This window comes from Rhinolophus ferrumequinum, chromosome 4 (genome assembly GCF_004115265.2).
Source record: "Rhinolophus ferrumequinum isolate MPI-CBG mRhiFer1 chromosome 4, mRhiFer1_v1.p, whole genome shotgun sequence".
Lineage (NCBI taxonomy): Eukaryota > Metazoa > Chordata > Mammalia > Chiroptera > Rhinolophidae > Rhinolophus > Rhinolophus ferrumequinum.
Genome location: NC_046287.1, coordinates 57,017,517 through 57,035,987, shown reverse-complemented (window position 1 = coordinate 57,035,987; position 18,471 = coordinate 57,017,517). Strand labels below are relative to the sequence as shown.

At 40.3% G+C, this 18,471-nt stretch overlaps 1 protein-coding gene across 2 annotated transcripts in view; it reads left to right on the top strand.

Moving 5' to 3' along the window:
• Positions 1 to 18,471, top strand: part of PSD3 (pleckstrin and Sec7 domain containing 3) — a 521,794-nt gene that overhangs the window by 209,636 nt on the left and 293,687 nt on the right. For both annotated transcript variants that reach the window (XM_033104950.1, XM_033104951.1), the window contains one exon: positions 654 to 762. In XM_033104950.1, the coding sequence (XP_032960841.1) occupies positions 654 to 762 (109 nt within the window). The remainder of the gene's footprint in view (positions 1 to 653; positions 763 to 18,471) is intronic.

The following is an 18,471-nucleotide window of genomic DNA, read 5'->3' as shown; positions in this document are numbered from 1 at the left end:
ACCAGGAAAAAGGTTGTAGGAATTCAGAATCATGATGTGAACCACTTTCACAGTCTCCTTTGTAGTTTTTCTGTCAAATAGGGGACTTTTAGGAATTCTAAAGTCCAATGGAACAGACGCTCAAATTTAGGCCAATTACTATGAATGGGATGCCTAGCTCTTCTACTCTGTGCCCTGTCTGGCAAATGATGTTCCTGATTCAATAAAAATATGGTCTCTTTGGGGGAAACTCTACTTTTTGTTGTGTGCAGAACCTATACACAGAAATGTTCTTGGTATGGGCTGTGGGTAATGATAATCATTTGGAAAATGATGGGTCTAAAAATAAAATATAGTTTTCTAATTACAGAAAAGTAGCATAAACCTAATTTTAAAAATTCCACCATAATTCTGTCTCTCAATCAAGCCAAACTTCATATTTTTCTTACTCCCATGTAGATGTTCATGTTTCACATTTTTAATATAGTTGTAATCTTGCAGTGATCATCTTGTATTTTGAGTTTTGTCATGGTATGTTTTTCATGGTTCATTTTTAATGGCTGTGTAGCATACTATCAAGTAGATAAGTCATAATTGCTTAACCATCCTCTCGTTGGTTGTTTTGCTTTATGGTGTATTTTTAATGCTATCTCTGTTTTGTTCTAATTTTGCAGGCAGAGACATTTGTTTGGGTTAACAATGCGTCAGCACATTCCCAGAGTGTTGCCAAGGCCAAATATGAATTTTTATTTGGCAGATCTGAAGAGAAAACTCCAGATACTAGTAAGTAGTTTCCTACCTTCCTCCTTTTTTATAACAAATATGAGGCTTTAATGAAATTTCAAGTCTCAGAAGCTGAGACTTCTTCAAACCAAGAACTGGCCTGAGATTACCTAGAATCACATCTTATATTTCTGAATTCTGCATCTTAGGAAGATTGTATTTATGAACTATTAAAACAAAGAGGTTCACAGAGGTAGAAAGGCAGCAATGCATGTGAAGAAAAGTACCCAATCAGGAGATGATAAAGGGGATATTGACTTGTCTTGAGAGTTAGACGGGAAAGGGATATTGCATGTGGTTAAGAGTATGGCCTCTGGAGGTAGACTTCCCGAGTTTGAATTCTGTCCTTGTAACTAATGAGGATGTGACCTTGAGTAAGTTACCTAATCTATTAGTGCCTAATATTTGGGCCTCAGTTTTCTCATCTGTAAAATGGGATTATGGTGATACATGTCTCAGGATTCTTTTGAGGATTAAGTAAATCGACGTATGTAAGGATCTTAGAACCACTCTCTGCATATAATAACTGCTATCAAAGTATATGCTGCTGTTACGATTTATCATAATCATTGTCGTCATCGTCATCGTCATCTCCCTGACCTTTGAAGTTGACATTGGGGAATGCAAACCTAACTTTCCTCAACTCTGTCAGTGTCTGAGACTGATTTCTGTTTTGGGTAGACAGATAATCTGACCTAATGTAACTGTTGTTCAGTTGAAAAATTCAAATAATAACTGTACATTTTTGACGTGTCAGGTGGGATTATATCATGGACCCCATAATATTTAGGGATATCAAAAATACAGTGAATTTGCTGCCATTTAATAATTCCTTTTACCTTAATAATGAATATTTATTAGATAGTTCAATAATTGGGGACTGTTAATGAAGTGTAAAACAGCTAAGTTACTTTTAAAAAATCATTCTGCATTTATCAGTGTCCCCACTTGCTATTTATCGTGTGACATAATACCTAACTATTCTGGGCTTTAGGTTTGGGGTACTTAATCATCTATTCACTGTTTCTCAGTAGAGGAATACTGGTTATGGTCACTCCAATACCGTTTAAAACTCCCTCTAGGCATAGTCTTAACTTTGATTAACTTGGAAAGCCACATTATGATTTTGTGCTGATTAAGCTTTTTCTTTTTTCTTTCTTGACTTTGAGAAAACATGATTTTTACTTTGCTATGTAGAAGTAATATCCAATGTCTGCATAGTCCTCTGACTTATTGGCAAGTGAGTTTGGTTCTTCTTTATTCATAGCTTTTGAGTAGTTTTCTCTGTATAACTGCAGCAAATCAAAATGTTTTAAACCTTATGTTCCTTATTTACCTTGGTAAAAATGGTTGGAATTATTTTCTTAGTGTGATATTATTCTGTAGGTGTGAATGTGTGCATGCATTTGTTGAACAATTATGTTTAATGAGCATTTACTATGTGCTGGGCACTGTGAGGGGTGCAAAGAAGTAGAAGACATGCTTCTTGCCCTTTTGGGGTTTATTCTTTGGTCAAGGAGAAACATGTCTGTAAGTTTCTCTGGAAGGAGGGAGTGATCATTTTCTATGTGCTGGTGATGGCTTTGTGGAGGAGGTGGAAGTTGAACTTGTTCTTAAATGACTAGGATTCTGATCGATAGAGTTTGAGGGAGGGTATTTCCTATTGAGGGAAAGGTGTGAGCAAGGAAGGGTGTGGTGGCAGAAAATATAAATTGTTTGAAGAACGGGGAGGAGACTAGCCTGGTTGGTTTCAAAGCATATCAGTGAGAGATAAGTTGAGAAACATAACCATTAAGAAAGGGGCAGAATCTTGTAGGGCCTCCTCAGGCAGGGTAAAGAGTTTGTATGTTATCCAGATACGCAGAAAGGAAGTGAGAAGTACTGTTTTAAATAGTTAAACCAAGATGGATTGATCTGGAAATTGGAATGGGCACCAGAAGCTGTTGATTACCGTAGGAGGGTAAAAGATGCAAGTTCATAGCTGACTTTAGGAAAGCACTCTGTTCCTGTCTTCACAAAGAAATGGTGGCACATTTTTATCATTTCAAAAAATACTCTTGAAGTTTCTTTATATAGGCCATTCATCTGTCATAAAAACACTGCCCTAACTCAGAAGACCATAGGGAAAGGCAGTAGAGAGAGAGAGAATAGGACAGTATTTCTATTTGAATTTGATTGCTAGACATACCTCTGCCCCCACAGGATTTTGTAAAAGCGGATTTAATAAGTGACTTAAACTGTCTAAGTGCTTCAGAAACAGCCAGCTCGAGAAATGGACATGCTGACAATGACTTGAATGCATCCCCAGTGATACTCAGGTGGCCTCACCTGAGATGAGTGAGGTCAGATGGTTCACGATCCCCAGACAGACCCAAGGAAAGTGTTGCTGCTGTAGTGAGAGAGGCTTAGACTTTGCCACTGAGCACGGCCTTAACATGCATCGTGGGTGGTAGACTCGAGGGAAAACAATTCAAGATTACTTGCAAACTGTTGCTTATTGCAGGGATCTTGAATCCATGACAGGAGTTGAGGGTGTTGGATGGGGTAGATGAGAACGTGCGAACAGTGGGAAGAATCCCACCCGGGGAAATTAAGATCTGGGTTCTCGTTATTTGTTCATTAATACAGTGAAAGGAAAGAGGGGAGCATGCTTCTCTGGTTTCTCTGTTCCCTGCTGCTTTCTGGGAGCTGTCGCAGCTTTCAGGAGCTTTTCAAGAGCTAGAGCAGTAGTTGGTAATTGTTGAGAAGCTCTGGGCTCTGTGACATCAGCTGTGGTTGAATGAGGAGGCCACGAGTGACCAGAGGTAGGGTCCCCTCCTCCATTCTAGTCAGCGGTTGGAATGTTCGTGGAGCGGTACTGAACTGCAGAGAGATGAAAAACAGGTACCATAGGAGCCTCACCTAACCATAAGGCCGGTATTTGTTAGGGCTTGGGGACAGTGCCTTCCAGACTTCCCACTCACCACACCTTTTCTCTAGGTTGGTACCCTTAGATGACCAGTGTGACTTTCCTGTGCTGGTTAGGTTGAGGACACTCGAACAGGAGGGTGGCTTCATTTGGGGAAAGTACATTCTTTGAAGTGTACCTAAGGCAGTATCAGATGGCCAGGGTCAATCGGTCTCTCTTTCTTGGTCAAAATCCAGAAGGAAGAAATGTTCCAGAGAGCCTTTGAACAAGAGTTCTCAACTTATAGGGAGAACAAGTGACTTTGGAAGTGAAAGGGCCTGTGTTAAGAAGGGCAGTCGACTTCTTATATTAACTCTTGGAAGTTTACAAAATCTCACTCCTACGTTCTCTATTGATTTATAGACTTTTTAAAGATAAGTGGCTGAGGAAATGAACTTCAGCAATATTAAAGAACTTGCCCAAGGGCACATAGTTTAGATGCTTTAGAACCAGGTGGAGGCGAGGGAGGAGGCAAGGGGCTGGGCATTGATACACTGGTTCCCAGAGCTCTGAGGGGAGGAAAAGTCAGCCATTTGGAATTGAAACCATGGCTGCCGCCCAGATGGGGTAGGGTCCCACTGTATCTTCATATGGTATCTAGAAAGTGACACAGAACTGGGGTTGGACTCGTGAAACCCCACAAGTTATTGCTGAACTAAATGCAAAACCACCTGAGGGACCCTTTCACAGCTCGGGACATAGCTGACTCCCATATTCATAAATACATCAGTGATCCCTGAAATCAATGTGCTCACCATAAAATGGTATATAGACTGCAGAAAGGAGGGCACTTCTGTGGGAGGGAAAGTCAGCATACACAACCGATAGGGAAATCGAGACCCAAAGAACTAGAAGTAATAGAATATTCTGAAACTATAAAATAGGTTTGTTTAATATATGGTGATGGAAGGAGAACTGACTCTGGGTGGTGAGCACATAATGTAATTTATAGATGATGTGATACAGAATTGTACACCTGAAATCTATGTAATTTTACTAACAATTGTCACCCCAATAAATTAAAAAAATAATTTAAAAAAAATAAATAAAATAGGTTTGTTTAAAAGAGAAAAGAGGGAAAAGAAACCAGTATGATAAAAGAGGATAGTAGGAAGGAGAGATGTGCCTATTTGAAGAAGAACCAAATATAACTTGCAGAAAATGAAAACTATACGTAATGAAATTTAAAAAAAAGATGGTTTGGTTAAGTATACATTATTGGGTTTACATTTGGTGAGGACTGATGAATTCTTTTTTGATCCCTGCTTCCTTGACGCCCCACCCCGGCTTATTAAGTGTTATCTGTAAAAAATATGAAGAGAGTGGTTGGGGGGAAGACCATCCATAATTCCAAGCAATATGCTCTCACTTTGGTAAAGTTTACTTCTGATTTTTTTCTGTTTGTACTATGTTCCAAACCCCAAAGTGCACAGACGTTTCTTCATTATTCAGTGAAAATACCCCTGAGTAGATCTTCTGTCCCGGCCATTGTCCTAGGTCTTGGGGATAGAGCCCCGAACAACACTGAAATCCCTGTTTAGCAAATTGCTCAACAGAAAGACTGTTCCAGTTCACATTCTCCTCTGCGGTTCCTTAACGCTCACCTCCCACGTAGTCTTCAGCACTAATTATCTTAACACAACGTGTACCAAATTAGATAGGGGAAAATGGATTGGTTAGCCTTTCGTTCCCCCACATGGAGGCATTTATTTCTTATTTTAAATACGAATTTTAAGTTTTTATTACCATAATAATACTTGTGTATAATCTGAAAAATATAAACTTGACCACAGTGTATACGGCCTGAAGCGAGAGCCACCTTCGGTCCCACTTTCCACCCCGTCTCTCAAGGGCACATGGAGACCACTTTGGTTTCTGTCATCCTCATGAGCCCTGACTCATCATGAAACTAGGACTCCACGCCTCTCTCTCCTTCCCAGTGCAGCAGGGACTTTCTTTCCCCCTGGAAATGTATTTCAACCAACAGCAGTGACTTTTGACTATTGCTTTCTTCTTTTACCCTTTCTTTTTCCTTCTACTTTTGTTTTTAAAGTTTTTATGGTAGTTGCCTCATCGATAATATGCTTACATCTGTTATTTCTTATCTATTTTTAAAAAAGTATTAATTCTGTAATATTACACGTGAGGAATTTGGCTCACATTCTGTCCACCCCCATACCAAAACTTGTATTTTTATTTTCTTGCTTACATTTATGGTTTTTAAATATTAATATTTGAAACTCTGTTTCTTCAGCCACTGATTGACATTAATATTTGAAACTCTGTTTCTTCAGCCACTGATTGACACTAAGGGTCCTCTCGTGACACTCTTACGTAAAATGAGGAGGCAGTGAGCGGCTCTGCATTTCCCTTCCAGCTTTCCTCCCCCATGCTAAACCTCCATCCATGTTGCCTTTACTTTTACAAGGCACATGGCATTTCCATTTTGTTCTGTAACTATAACGGCAAAGTCTTGTGCGCTTTCACTGCAGGCTGTTCTGAAACTTTTAAACCTAGCATCAGCATGTACAGAATGCAGCATCCAAGTTGTGTAGTTAGACTTGAAGTGAAAAAGAAGTAGATCCCTATGACCCTGACCGCCGCGGCTCAGGGGCTACCGTATTTCCCTGAAAATAAGGCCTAGCCAGACCATCAGCTCTAATGCATCTTTTGGAACAAAAACTAATATAAGACCCAGTCTTATTTTATAATAATATAAGACGGTATGGGTATAATATAATACAATATATTATAATATAATAGCAGGGAGGAAGAAGAGTGTGGGGAGGGGGCCCAGATGGTCACAGTTGCCTGATTGATCGTCATGTCTTATCACCAAGTATAACTGTACTATTTGTAACGGGCACTTCATTCCCATCTCGAAGACATTCTTCTCAGAACCTTCTGACAACTTGCTCTAACTTGTGCCAAAAGTTTTCTAGGCCTGTATGTAGCTGTTCTCCTTAGTCTTTAACAAAATTCTTTATTGAATTCTTGTTAGATGTACTGCTTCTTAGATTCCATGGCACATTCTTGGATTCCGTGTTTTTTTGTTTTTCTTTCTATTTTTTTGCTAGAGTATATCCTTTAGTAATACTTTCAGAGAGGTTCTGGGATGGGTGACGTTCTTGAAGCGTTGTATGTCTGAAAATGACTATTTTGTCTTTATGCGTCATGGCTCATTTCCCTGGGATGGAAGTCTAGGTTCAGCTCACTTCCCTTCAGAACTTTGAAGCATCACTCCCCATTGGCATCCATGGTTACTGATGAGGCTGATGCTGGCTCCTTTGTGTGTCAGTATCATTTTGAGATACTGATCTGTTCCTTCTCTCTGGACACTTTGAAGGGTTCTCTCTCCCCAGCCCTCTGACATGTCAGGAGGCGTGAATCTTGAATTCTTCTCTCTGCGTGGCACTTTTTGAGCACTTGCAGTCACGTCTTTTCTTAGCTCTGGAAACATTTGTTCTATTTTTTTTTTTTATTCTCCCTCCACTTTTTTGTGGTTTTTACTTCCAAAATTTCTAATAGATGGATATTGGTTCTCCTGGATTAGTTTTCTTTCGTCTCTTAATTTTTCTCTCCTATTTTAAAATATTATCTTCTTTCTGATAACATTTTTATTTTGATTATTTATAATTTCAAGAGCTCTTTTCCATTCTCTGATCACTCAGTTGAATCCCTCTAAAGAATTCATTAGAATTTTCTTCATAAGATTGCCTTCTGTTTCTGGAATTTCTGCTTCATCCAGGGTCCATTCTGTTTCATTAAGTCTTTGAACTTCTCTTGGAAGCCACTGTTTTCCCTAAATATTGTTTGGAGTTTCTTTTTCCCTTCATATGCATGAATGAAAACCTAAGTTCCCAAATACAGATAGCTAGGATTTCTGTGTATGTGTGGAGTGTGTGTCCCTAGCAGGCCTCTTCCCTGTGTATAGAGGGGAGCTGAGAAGAACCTCAGGCAGCTGAGTTGACGTGTGTGGACTGACACAGGGTGGGCTGCCTGTTATATTGTACCGAGGCTAAGTGCCTAATGTGGGCAAGCCCCTGGGTAGGGCCGGGGGACAGAGGTTGCAGAGGCGCCACCATGGGAAGCTGTTCTGGAGATAATTCTTCAGTGAGTCCCAGTTGACATATATTCTGCTTGCCATTCCAGGTATGGATACCTGACAATTCTGGGCTTTCATTTCCCTCTGTGGCTTTCCCATTAGGATGACTGAGGCCTTTTGGATTAGTATGGGTTATGAATTCAGCTGTACTTTGTGGGTGGTTATAATCCCATCTTGTTTAGTCTCACAAACTCATTAAAATCTCTGGCTTAATAATGTTCCTCTTTTCCTCATCACTGTTATGGATTTGTTTTCTTTTGAAATTTGTTGTTGTCATTTTATTAGGACTTAGAGGAGAGGAGGCAAACTCGTGTCCACGTCTGCCATCGTGACCCAGGAGCCTGAATATTTTTTTTTCCCTCCAGTTTTGTTATAATTAAATACAGTTGCTTAAGGTGTGCAGTGTAAGGATTTGATATATGTGTATGTACATATTGTGAAATGATTGCCACAGTAAGGTTAGTCAGCATATCCGTCATCTCACATAGTTGCCATTTTGTGTGTGTGTGTGTGTGGGGGGGTGTGTGTGAGCACATTGAAGATCTACTCTTTCAGCAAATTTAGTGTATCCAATACAGTGTTGTTAACTATAGTCACCAAACTACACTTTACGTCCCCAGAACGTACTCATTTTTTAACTGGAAGTTGATAGCCATTGACCAGCGTCTCCCCATTTCCTCACCCCCAGCCCCAGCTAACCACTGATGTACTCTGTTTATACCAGTTTGTCTCTTTTAGAGTCCACATACAAGTGAGATCACGCGGTATTTGTCTTTCTCTGTCTCACTTATCTCACTTAGCGTATTGCCCTCAAGGTCCGTCCCTGTTGTTGCAAATGACAGAATTTCCTTCTGTCTCATGGCAGAATGACATTTCATTGTATATATACTACATTTTCTTTATGCATTCATCTGTCGATGAACACTTCAGTTCTTTCCATGTCTTGGCTATTGTAAATAATGCTGCAGTGGACATGGGGGTGCAGATATCATTTTGAGATACTGATTTCATTTCCTTTAGATATACGAGGTCTGACAAGTTCGCGAACTTGTTGCAGCAATGTTACTAACCTTTCTTGATATCAAAGGGATTATTCATTATGAATTTGTACCAACTGGACAAACAGTTAACTAAGTTTACTATTTGGAAGTGCTGAAAAGGCTGCGTGAAAAAGTTAGACGACCTGAACTTTTCGCCAACAATTCATGGCTCTTGCATCACAACAATGCACCAGCTCATAGGGCACTGTCTGTGAGGGAGTTTTTAGCCAGTAAACAAATAACTGTATTGAAACACCCTCCCTACTCACCTGATCTGGCCCCCATTGACTTCTTTCTTTACCTGAAGATAAAAGAAATATTGAAAGGAAGACATTTTGATGACATTTGGGACATCAAGGGTAATACAATGACAGCTCTGATGGCCATTCCAGAAAAAGAGTTCCAAAATTGCTTTGAAGGGTGGACTGGGCGCTGGCATCAATGCATAGCTTCCCAAGGGCAGTACTTCGAAGGTGACTGTAGTGATATTCAGCAGTGAGGTATGTAGCACTTTTTCTAGGATGAGTTCACAAACTTAGTTGTCCCACCTCGTATACCCAGAAGTGAGATTGCTTTTCAATAGATTTATTGAGATAAAACTTATATACCATACAATTAACCCATTTAAAGTATAAAAATGTAGTGGTTTTTAGTGCATTCACAGAGTTGTGCATCCATTACCACAGTTAACTTTAGAACATTTTCATCAGCTCCCCAAAAGACTGCACCCATTGGCAGTCACTCTGTGTCCTCCTCTCTGCCGTCGCTGGTCAACTACTAATTTTTTTTTGGTCCATATAGATTTGTTTATTGTGGACATTCCATATAAATGGAATCATATAATATGTGGTTTTTCGGGACTGGCTTTTTTCACTTATCATATTGTTTTCATCCATGTTATAGCATGTATCACTACTTTATTTTGCAATAAAAAGTTGTGGAATAGTATTCCATTACATGGGTAGACCACGTCTTATGTATCTGTTCATCATTTGATGGACGTTTGGTTGCTTCCACTTTTTGGCTGTTATCAGTAATGCTTTTATGAACATTCATGAACAGGTTTTTGCGTGGATGTATGTTTACATTTCTCTAGAAGTAAAATTGCTGGATTGCATGGTGAGTCTGTGTTAAGTCTTTTAAGGAATTTGTAAATTGTTTTCCACAGTGGCTATAGCATTTTGCATTTCCACCAGCAGTGTATGAAGGTTCCAGTTCCTCCACATTCTCTCCAGCACTTTTTATTATCATTTTTATTATAACCCTCCTAGTGTATATGAAGTGGTATCTTATTGTGGTTTTGTTTTGCATTTCTTTAATGACTACTGATGTTCAGCATCTCTTCATGTGCTTATTGGCTTATTTATATCTTCTTTGGAGAAATGTCTATTCAGATCCTTTGTCCAGTTTCTAATTGGTTTGTCTTTTTGTAATTGGGTTGTAAGAGTTCTTTACCTGTTGTGTATACAGGTCCCTTATCAGATACATTATTTGCAAATATTTTCTCCCATTATATGGGTTGTCTTCACTTTCTTGATAGGATCATTTGCAGCGCAATTTTTAATTTTGGTCAAGCCCAATTTATCTGTTTCTTCCTTTGTTTCTTGTGGTTTTGGTGTCATATGAAAGAAACTCTTGACTAATCCAAGGTGAAGAAGATTTACTCCTATATTTTCTTCTAAGTTTCATAGTGCTAATTCTAACATTTAGATCTGTGATCCATTTTGAGTTATTTTTTGCTTATGGTGTGAGGAAGAGGCTGAATAATTCTTAATGATATCCCGTGCTGGGTAAGTGTAGAGCATCTTACTGATTTGGATGGACACCTCTCCAGACACACAGAATTACTGAATAGCAAGATGCAAAAAACAGTAGCATTGCAGCCTAACCCTACTCTTCACCCCTATCCTAATCTTGCATGTGATCTCAGGACCCAGGAAAGCTGAGTCATTGCTTTAGGGAAAATAGAGGTTGGCGTAGAAAACCGCAAATATACACAGCAACAAATGACAAATCCACTAATTCTAGGGTCTTCTGTTGAGTTATTTTCTTGTCTCCACCACAGATACAAGTTGGTTTATAATTTTATGCCTAGCCCTTTAGTAAGTCCTCTATCTTTGGCACATATTATTTAGTTTACTCCTTCCTTTCTACTTCCCAGCCTCCTTCCCACCCATTATGGAAAGCAGAAAAATGATTTTAAAGTATGATATATAAGTATATATTAGACTAGCTCACCATCCCTTGGCCTTTATTAAACTGGCCAGACGTCCTCTATTCTTTTAGCTATTCCACAGACCCTGCTTGATAGGCAGTAGTTTTTGGTGGTCTGTTTTGGTTTGACCAAGTGGGCCAGGAGTGACTGTATACTTTGTCTTTGACTAGAATGATAAGTCAGTGCTTCCATCTTATCCCACCTTGGCCCACATACTCGCATGCTGAGCTGTACACTGATAGCCCCAGCTACCTCACCAGAACCACCTGGTGTTTCATACACTGCGATAGCTAAGGGATGTTGCAGAAATCAATCTGGAGGGCAGTATTCCTACTGTACTGTCTACTCAGTACAGTATTTTAATTGGGCCAAGAAGACCCATTGTTTTGAACTGGTGTTCATTGTATTGTTTTTTTTTAAGCAGCTATTGAAGAGCTAAGGAGCAGAGTGTGACTTAGTGAGAGTAGGATCAGATCAACTTTAGAACAGCATTGAAACCATGCATCTCAATTAGATCAGAGTGCTTTCATCTTCTGAAACTTGTGGTACCAAATGTAATTGAGGTCAAAGTTTTTTCTTGTACTTATTAGCCATTAACGATTCATTTTTAAAGACGTTCCTCTTTGTGTGTTTTATATTGCAGAGCTTGTCTTTTCCTGACTTACAGAACCTTCGGGTGCTGTTAGGATGGATGTTTTAGAGTAAATTTGGACTCTTGAGATGGGTTCCTTAATACAATTTTTTGTCAGGTGTACAAACTACATTCCAAAGTAAGCTTTTAGCAGTATTTCCCTTCACTATTCCTTAAATCAACCATCAAATCTTAAGTTTCCTTTTGTTTTTACATAGGAGGTATCTTTTCCCATTAATTTTGTAAAGCAAAAGTCATATATTGACATCTTTCATGTTTTATTTGGCCTACCCAATGTTTTGTTAAAAAATTGAGGTAGCTTTTAAAAATTGGGAGATTTCATGTAAAAACCCAGAGGATTTCAGGCTTCTATTGAAAAATTTGAGACTGCCACACGGAGAGGTCATTTTCACTGGCACTAAATGGCATCTTTAGAGCTCAAGTGCTCCCGGGGGTTTCTCAGTCAGCACCCCTCCTGTGTTGTCTCCTACTTTACACTTGCGTTACCTCCTGAAGCTTGTAGGCATTTGGGCTTGTGGCCTCAGCTTTAAAGTCATTCTAGTATATGAATTTACACTTTTAGTTATGTTTTCCAACAATGATTCTTATTATGTCACACTTTGCAACCCTGACTAGTATCCAAAGGTGGATGTACAGTGCAGCTAATGCATGGGACTTTTCCAAGGCTTTGTGAGAGCTAGCAAGTTTTTCTGCTTTCTCTTAAAGAGAGCGCCCAAATTGTGTAAGTTTCAGGAGCCACAAACCGGATCTACCCCTGCCATCAGGAGAACCACTTGCCGACCTTTTGAAAAAAATAAAGATTCTTGGGCCCCATCTTCTCCAGTCCTGTACAATCAGAATCTGTGGGCAAGGGACCCAGGCAGTTCTCAGTTTTTAAGCAGCTCTGCAGATAGTGATTGTGTTGCATATACAGGCTTAAGAACTACTGTTATTTTAAAAGGTAATTACTTGAGCTATTTATAAGCCATCTTAATATTAAAAGGATTTATTGTGGAATCCTATAATACGTTTGAACTATAGCTTGATATATTTTACTGACATTCAGAGCCGAAGTACTTAAGAACCACTGCCAATTGAAGATCAATCAGACAAATGAGAGAACATCTCTGAAATTAAAATGTCATGTCAATAGGAAAACATTATTTGATTATAAAAAAAAAGACAGTGTACTTAGTTTTTCAGGAATTTATGAAGGTTTCTCATATTTGTGATGGTTGTCCATTTATGTGGCATTTCATCAGCAGTTTCTGTTCTGCTCATATTTATGTAAATATTTGTTTTGAAAAAAATTATTGTATAGGTAGAATCAGGCAGAGATTCTGGAGTCACTGTAATGTAAGATAGCAGCATAGGGTTAAAATAATATTGCAGCCTGACACAAGTGCCTCTATTCTTATTCTTGGGGAGGTTGATTGGTTGTTTGAAAGCAGGGGTTGGTTTTGGAAATCTTTGGGAATGTTTTTAATTGTCATGTGACTGGCGGTGAGGGTTGGCTATTTGCCTTTAATAGGTAAGTGCCAGGGATGCAAGGTATTTTATAGTACGTGCGACAGTACCACACAAGGAAGAATTGTGCCGCGTGCTGCACGGCTTTGAATGTCTTCTTGTACCTTCATGTAGGGAAAAACATGTTTCTAATGATCTGGACTTAGGATATATAAACCAAATGGCTTTTGCATGGTTTTAAGTATCAGTGAATTTTCTAGGACTGTAATTACCATGTGAATCAAGGGAAGATTTTACAATAGCCCCCCACTTATCCTAGGGGCACATGTTCCAAGAACCCCAGAGAATGCCTGAAACCACAGGTAGTATTGTGCTCTATAAATACTACGTTTTTTCCTATACGTACATATCTATGATAAAGTTTAATAAATGTAGGCACACTAAGAGATTAACAACCACTAATAATAAAATAGAACATTATAACAGTATATTGTAATAATAGTTATGTGATCTCACAAAATACGTTTTTTTGATGTTAAAGTGACTATTTTAAAAAATTTTTATTTAAGTATAGTTGGTATACAGTCTTTTTTTTTAAATTTATTGGGGTGACAATTGTTAGTAAAATTACATAGATTTCAGGTGTACAGTCTTATATTGGTTACATTCGTTCAGGTGTGCGATATAGTGATTCAGCATCTGTATACATTATAACGTGATCACCCCATTAATTCTAGTAGTCATCTACTACTGTGTAAACTTATTACAGTATTATCGACTGTGTTCCCTTTCCCCTTTTCACCTTCTCCCCACCCCTTCCATTTTGATAACCATCCCTTTGGTCTCTGTTTCTATGCGTCTGTTTTTGTTTTGCTTGTTTAAAATACTTTATTATACGATACTCATCCTTCTTGTGGTGATGTGAGATGATAAAGTGCCTATGTGATGAGATAAAGTGAGGTGAGCGGGACACTATTAAGTAAAATAAGGGTTACTTGAACGCAAGCACTGGGATATCCAGACAATTGATCTGATAGCCTAGAGGGCTCCTAAGTGACTATTGGGGGTGGGGATCGGGGTGGGGAGAAGCGTACACAGAGGGGAGAAGTGTACGCAGAGGGGAGAAGTGTATACTGAGAGGAAGTAAAGGGTTGATTCACATCCCGGGCAGGATAGAGCAGGACAGCACAAGATTTCATCACACTACTCAGAACGGTGCACAATTTAAAATTTATGAGTTGTTTATTTCTGAAATTTTCCATTGAATGTTTATACCATGGTTGATTGCAGGTAACTGAAACTGTGGAAAGTGAAATTGTGGATTAGGGTAGTACGGTACTTTGTTTTGTTAGGAAATTTACTAAAAACTGTTCACCATTTAAAAATACGTCCCACGAGGCAGTGCTCCTGCTATTGTCGAGTCACCAACTCAGCACACCTGTGTCAGTCTACACTGGAGCCTTGCTTTCGGGGTGATTCTGCATTTAGGTACAAGCAAGTGTCTGACTACCGTGAGCATTTACATAATGAAAATCATTTTAATTTTACTTCTCCTTTGTATTACATTTAGTAAGCTACTGAACGTACCACACTTAGTGCATCATTATGTTGATTGTTTTGAATTTTATATTTAGGCAGATTGTGTTATGAATTTCACTTTAGGATAATAAAGGAGGCATTGCAAAATATTTGATATAAAAGTACATGTTTGCTCTTAAAGAGTTGAAAATAAATATTTTAAAGAACGTTAGATTGACCTATGGAAGTTTTGAAAATGACTGTTGTGAACCTCCCCTAGGAATACTAATTTAATAGTTCTGTAGGCAGTTCTTGGAACCCTGTGAACCTTTCCCACTTCGTGGCATACTTAGAAAATGCTATTGTTTGCACTGCACGCTAGGGTGAACCAAAGTATCTGCTTCCGGCTGCAGGTGACAGTTTCCGGTCACCTGCCTTGCTAGCAGAGATGTATTGACACATGCTTGGGATACTCGTTAAAAAATTGGATTCTTCCTTTCACAGTGTATATGTCTATCAAACCATCATCGTGTATACTTCAAAATCTTATAGATTTGACAGTTATACCTCAATAAAGTGAGAAAACAAATCAGGTTTCTGAACCTCACTGTAGTAATTCTGATTTTGGTGTGTGACCCAAAAATCTATCACTGTAATGAGTTCCCCAGATGATTCCGACCCAGGCAGAGTGTGGCCAGCCTGGTGAACTGTCCTGCCCTTCAGGGGTAGGTGCGATACCTGTGGGTGTCTGGCAATGATGGAGAATGAGCAAAAGCTGGGCCCCCTTCTAAGGCCATGGACGGTAAGAGTTTTCTGAGACAAGGTGGACGTGTGGAACTCCTGCTTGGTTGGGCTTGCTCTGTCGTGGAGAGCAGGTGCCGTGTTGGAAACAGTAAAACAAACACCGCCGAGAAGCCGAAGCCCCAGAGGAGCTCACCTTCTTCCTGTTCCGTGAACTTAACCTCTGAGGGATTATGTCCTAAGAAGCTGAGCACATTTACAGATAAGGTATAGATGCACTCTAGGAATTTTTTGAAAATCATGAAGAAAGGGGACAAATGCTGGAAAGTTTTGAGAGGCAAAACCTAATTTTAGAAAGGAGATTATAGAGATGGGCGAGTTTAAGGGTCATCTTCAGCCAAATGTTAGAGGATTATTGAAAGTGCTGAGAGCATGGGGAGTCGTCCCCAGGTAGGAGCTGGCGCTGGGCTCTAAGGGTGGAATGGTGGGAACCACAGGCTGAGGTAGGACGATGCCCAATGGGGTGGGGGAGGCGGGGACTTCACGGGTGAAGGGGGCAGTTTGACAGGTTCGTGGAACTGAAAGTTGTCTGGGGTGACTGGAAACCCACACGTTACGAACATTATTAACATTCCTTACACGGATGTTATTGGAACAGATTTGGGGAAGTGCTGATGTACTGGAAACAGGCCTGGGCAAAGAATCAAGAGGCCTGGGTTTTCATTTATGTTGGGTATCAGACGCCAAAAACTTTCTTCAAGACAAGTGAAGGCACTCCTCAGGGTGTTTCCTTTTTCAGCATACTATGAATATCGATAGTTGCTAGACTGGAGATACAGAGAGAAAGCTTACAGTCAGATTGTGAAGTCTGCTCGGGGGAACAGACAAGTAATATGGTGACTCCAACAGAGTATGCTCCCTGCTCTAGGAGAAGTGAGAACAGGGAGGCACACCTAAGTTAGGCTGGAGGGAACGCTTCCTAAAGGAGATGAGTGTCTGAGCAGAGATTTGAGGGCCAGGTGGGATGGGTGCTGGGAAGAAGGATGTTTCAGACAGTGGCAGACACATATGTAAAGATGTGCTGCTGTGAAATCCATGGCTTGTTCTGAGCAGCTGGTGTCAGCAGGGCGGGAATGAGGGAGGAGGCTCAGCGCCGGCGAAGACCAGGTTATAGGCTTATATGCCATAGTCTTATATACCACGCCAGCCACGGAGTATGCATTTTATTGATTTTTAAAAAATAGTGGATTGACTCTTCCCATTTGGGATTTAGGAAATCAGTCTGGAAGCAGTGTATAGATTGGGTTGAAGTTATGGAAAGGTGAGATTGGAGGCAGCGTACCTCGTTAGGAAGGTCCATGTGCGCACACACGCACACGCACTCACATACTTCAGTAGTTTCAACAAAATAAAATCAAAGTTTACTCTTCTATTCCATGGAAGGAATCCAGATATGTGATTCGGAGCTTGGCTGGAGGTCCCACACTGTCGGATGCCCCTCACTCCGCTGGGCTGTCAGGTCGCCATCCTTTGAACATTTCTCATCTTCTGATGTGGTCGCTTGAGCTCTAGTCACATTCCTGAGAGCAGGAAGGAGGAAGAGGAGAATCAGAGGGGCAACAGGGAGGTGCTGTCTGTAATGTAAGGATGTTTTTGGAAAAATTACCACAGAAGGCTTTCAGTTACAGCTCGTTTATAATATAGGGCCATGGCCACAGCTAGCCGCAGGGGAAAGGCCGAAAACGTAATCTGTATTTCAAGTGGCCATGCTGAAAATTGGGAGTTCTGTTACTAAGAGGAGGAGAAGCAGACAAGCGGGTTCAGCCACCTGTGCCTGTGCCTCCTGGCGGACTGCAGGAGAACAAGGCACTCGTGATGACGAGGGGACTGCGGACGCGGAGACAGGGAAGAAGAGACGTGCTGCAGAGCTGGAGGTGCTGCACTTGGCAACTGACAGGGCGTGGGAAGGAAGCGGGGAGGCACTGAGGGTGGTTTCTGCTCTGGGCAGCTGGATGGATGGTACAGGTTTAAAGAAAGGGCAGATTTGCAGGTGGGAAGAATGACGACCTGTTGGACATGTTGAGTTGGAGATGCATGTGGCCCAGTCAGATGAAGATACCCAGTGGCAGGTGGGCATACAGGTGGGGGCCTGAGAGAAGAGATTTGGGAAGTGGATATGATTGTCCAGGAAACGTGTGCAAAAGGAAAAGAAGACTGAAGATGGCACCATGACGAAGAAAAATATTTAAAGGGCAAACTGAAAGGGTAGCGTTTCAAAGAAATTCACCAAGATCAGCTGAAAGACAGAAGGAAAATCAGAACAGGAAGATATTTGGGAAACAAGAGAAAAAGGATTTTAATAAGAAGGGAGTAATTGCAGAGACATGCCACAGATAAGTCCAGTCAGATAAAGACTGAAGTGTCTAGCAGTTAGGAGGTAATTGAATGCAACAGAGTAGAGATTGTGTGTGTGTGTGTGTGTGTGTGTGTGTGTGTGTGTGTATGTATGTATGTAGAGATCTCTGTATATAAAATGCATGCGTGTGTACGTATTAAATGTTTAGATTAAACCTAAAAACGATCACGTGGCTATTAACATTACTCAGGGTAGATGGTTGCTGTTTCCCTAAATGATTTCTAGGAGTGAAGTCTACACACCCTGTGTCCTTACCCATTGGCAGCCCACTTTGGGCTTTTGTCATTATAAAAGGACTAACTAAATCGCTTAAGCTAAAATTCTGTGTATATTTACTGCTCAGTGAGAATGTTTTTATGGGCATAGTGGAGTAGATATTTACTACAAGTACCAGTGTGCCCTGTGCATCATGAAATGGTTTAAAATATGTGATGAAATGTTAGGGCCCCAACTGCTGCTGTTCACCACCTTCTTTGAGATGTAGCATCAGGCTGCCAGTGAGGGTGAGGGGTTGGTGAGAACCGCAGCCGCCTTGGTCAGAGGGTACTAGACGTGCGAGTCTTTGTTCCTTTTAGGATCACCCTACCCCTGGGGTATGATAAGTTCACAGGCACAAAATGATATTGAAA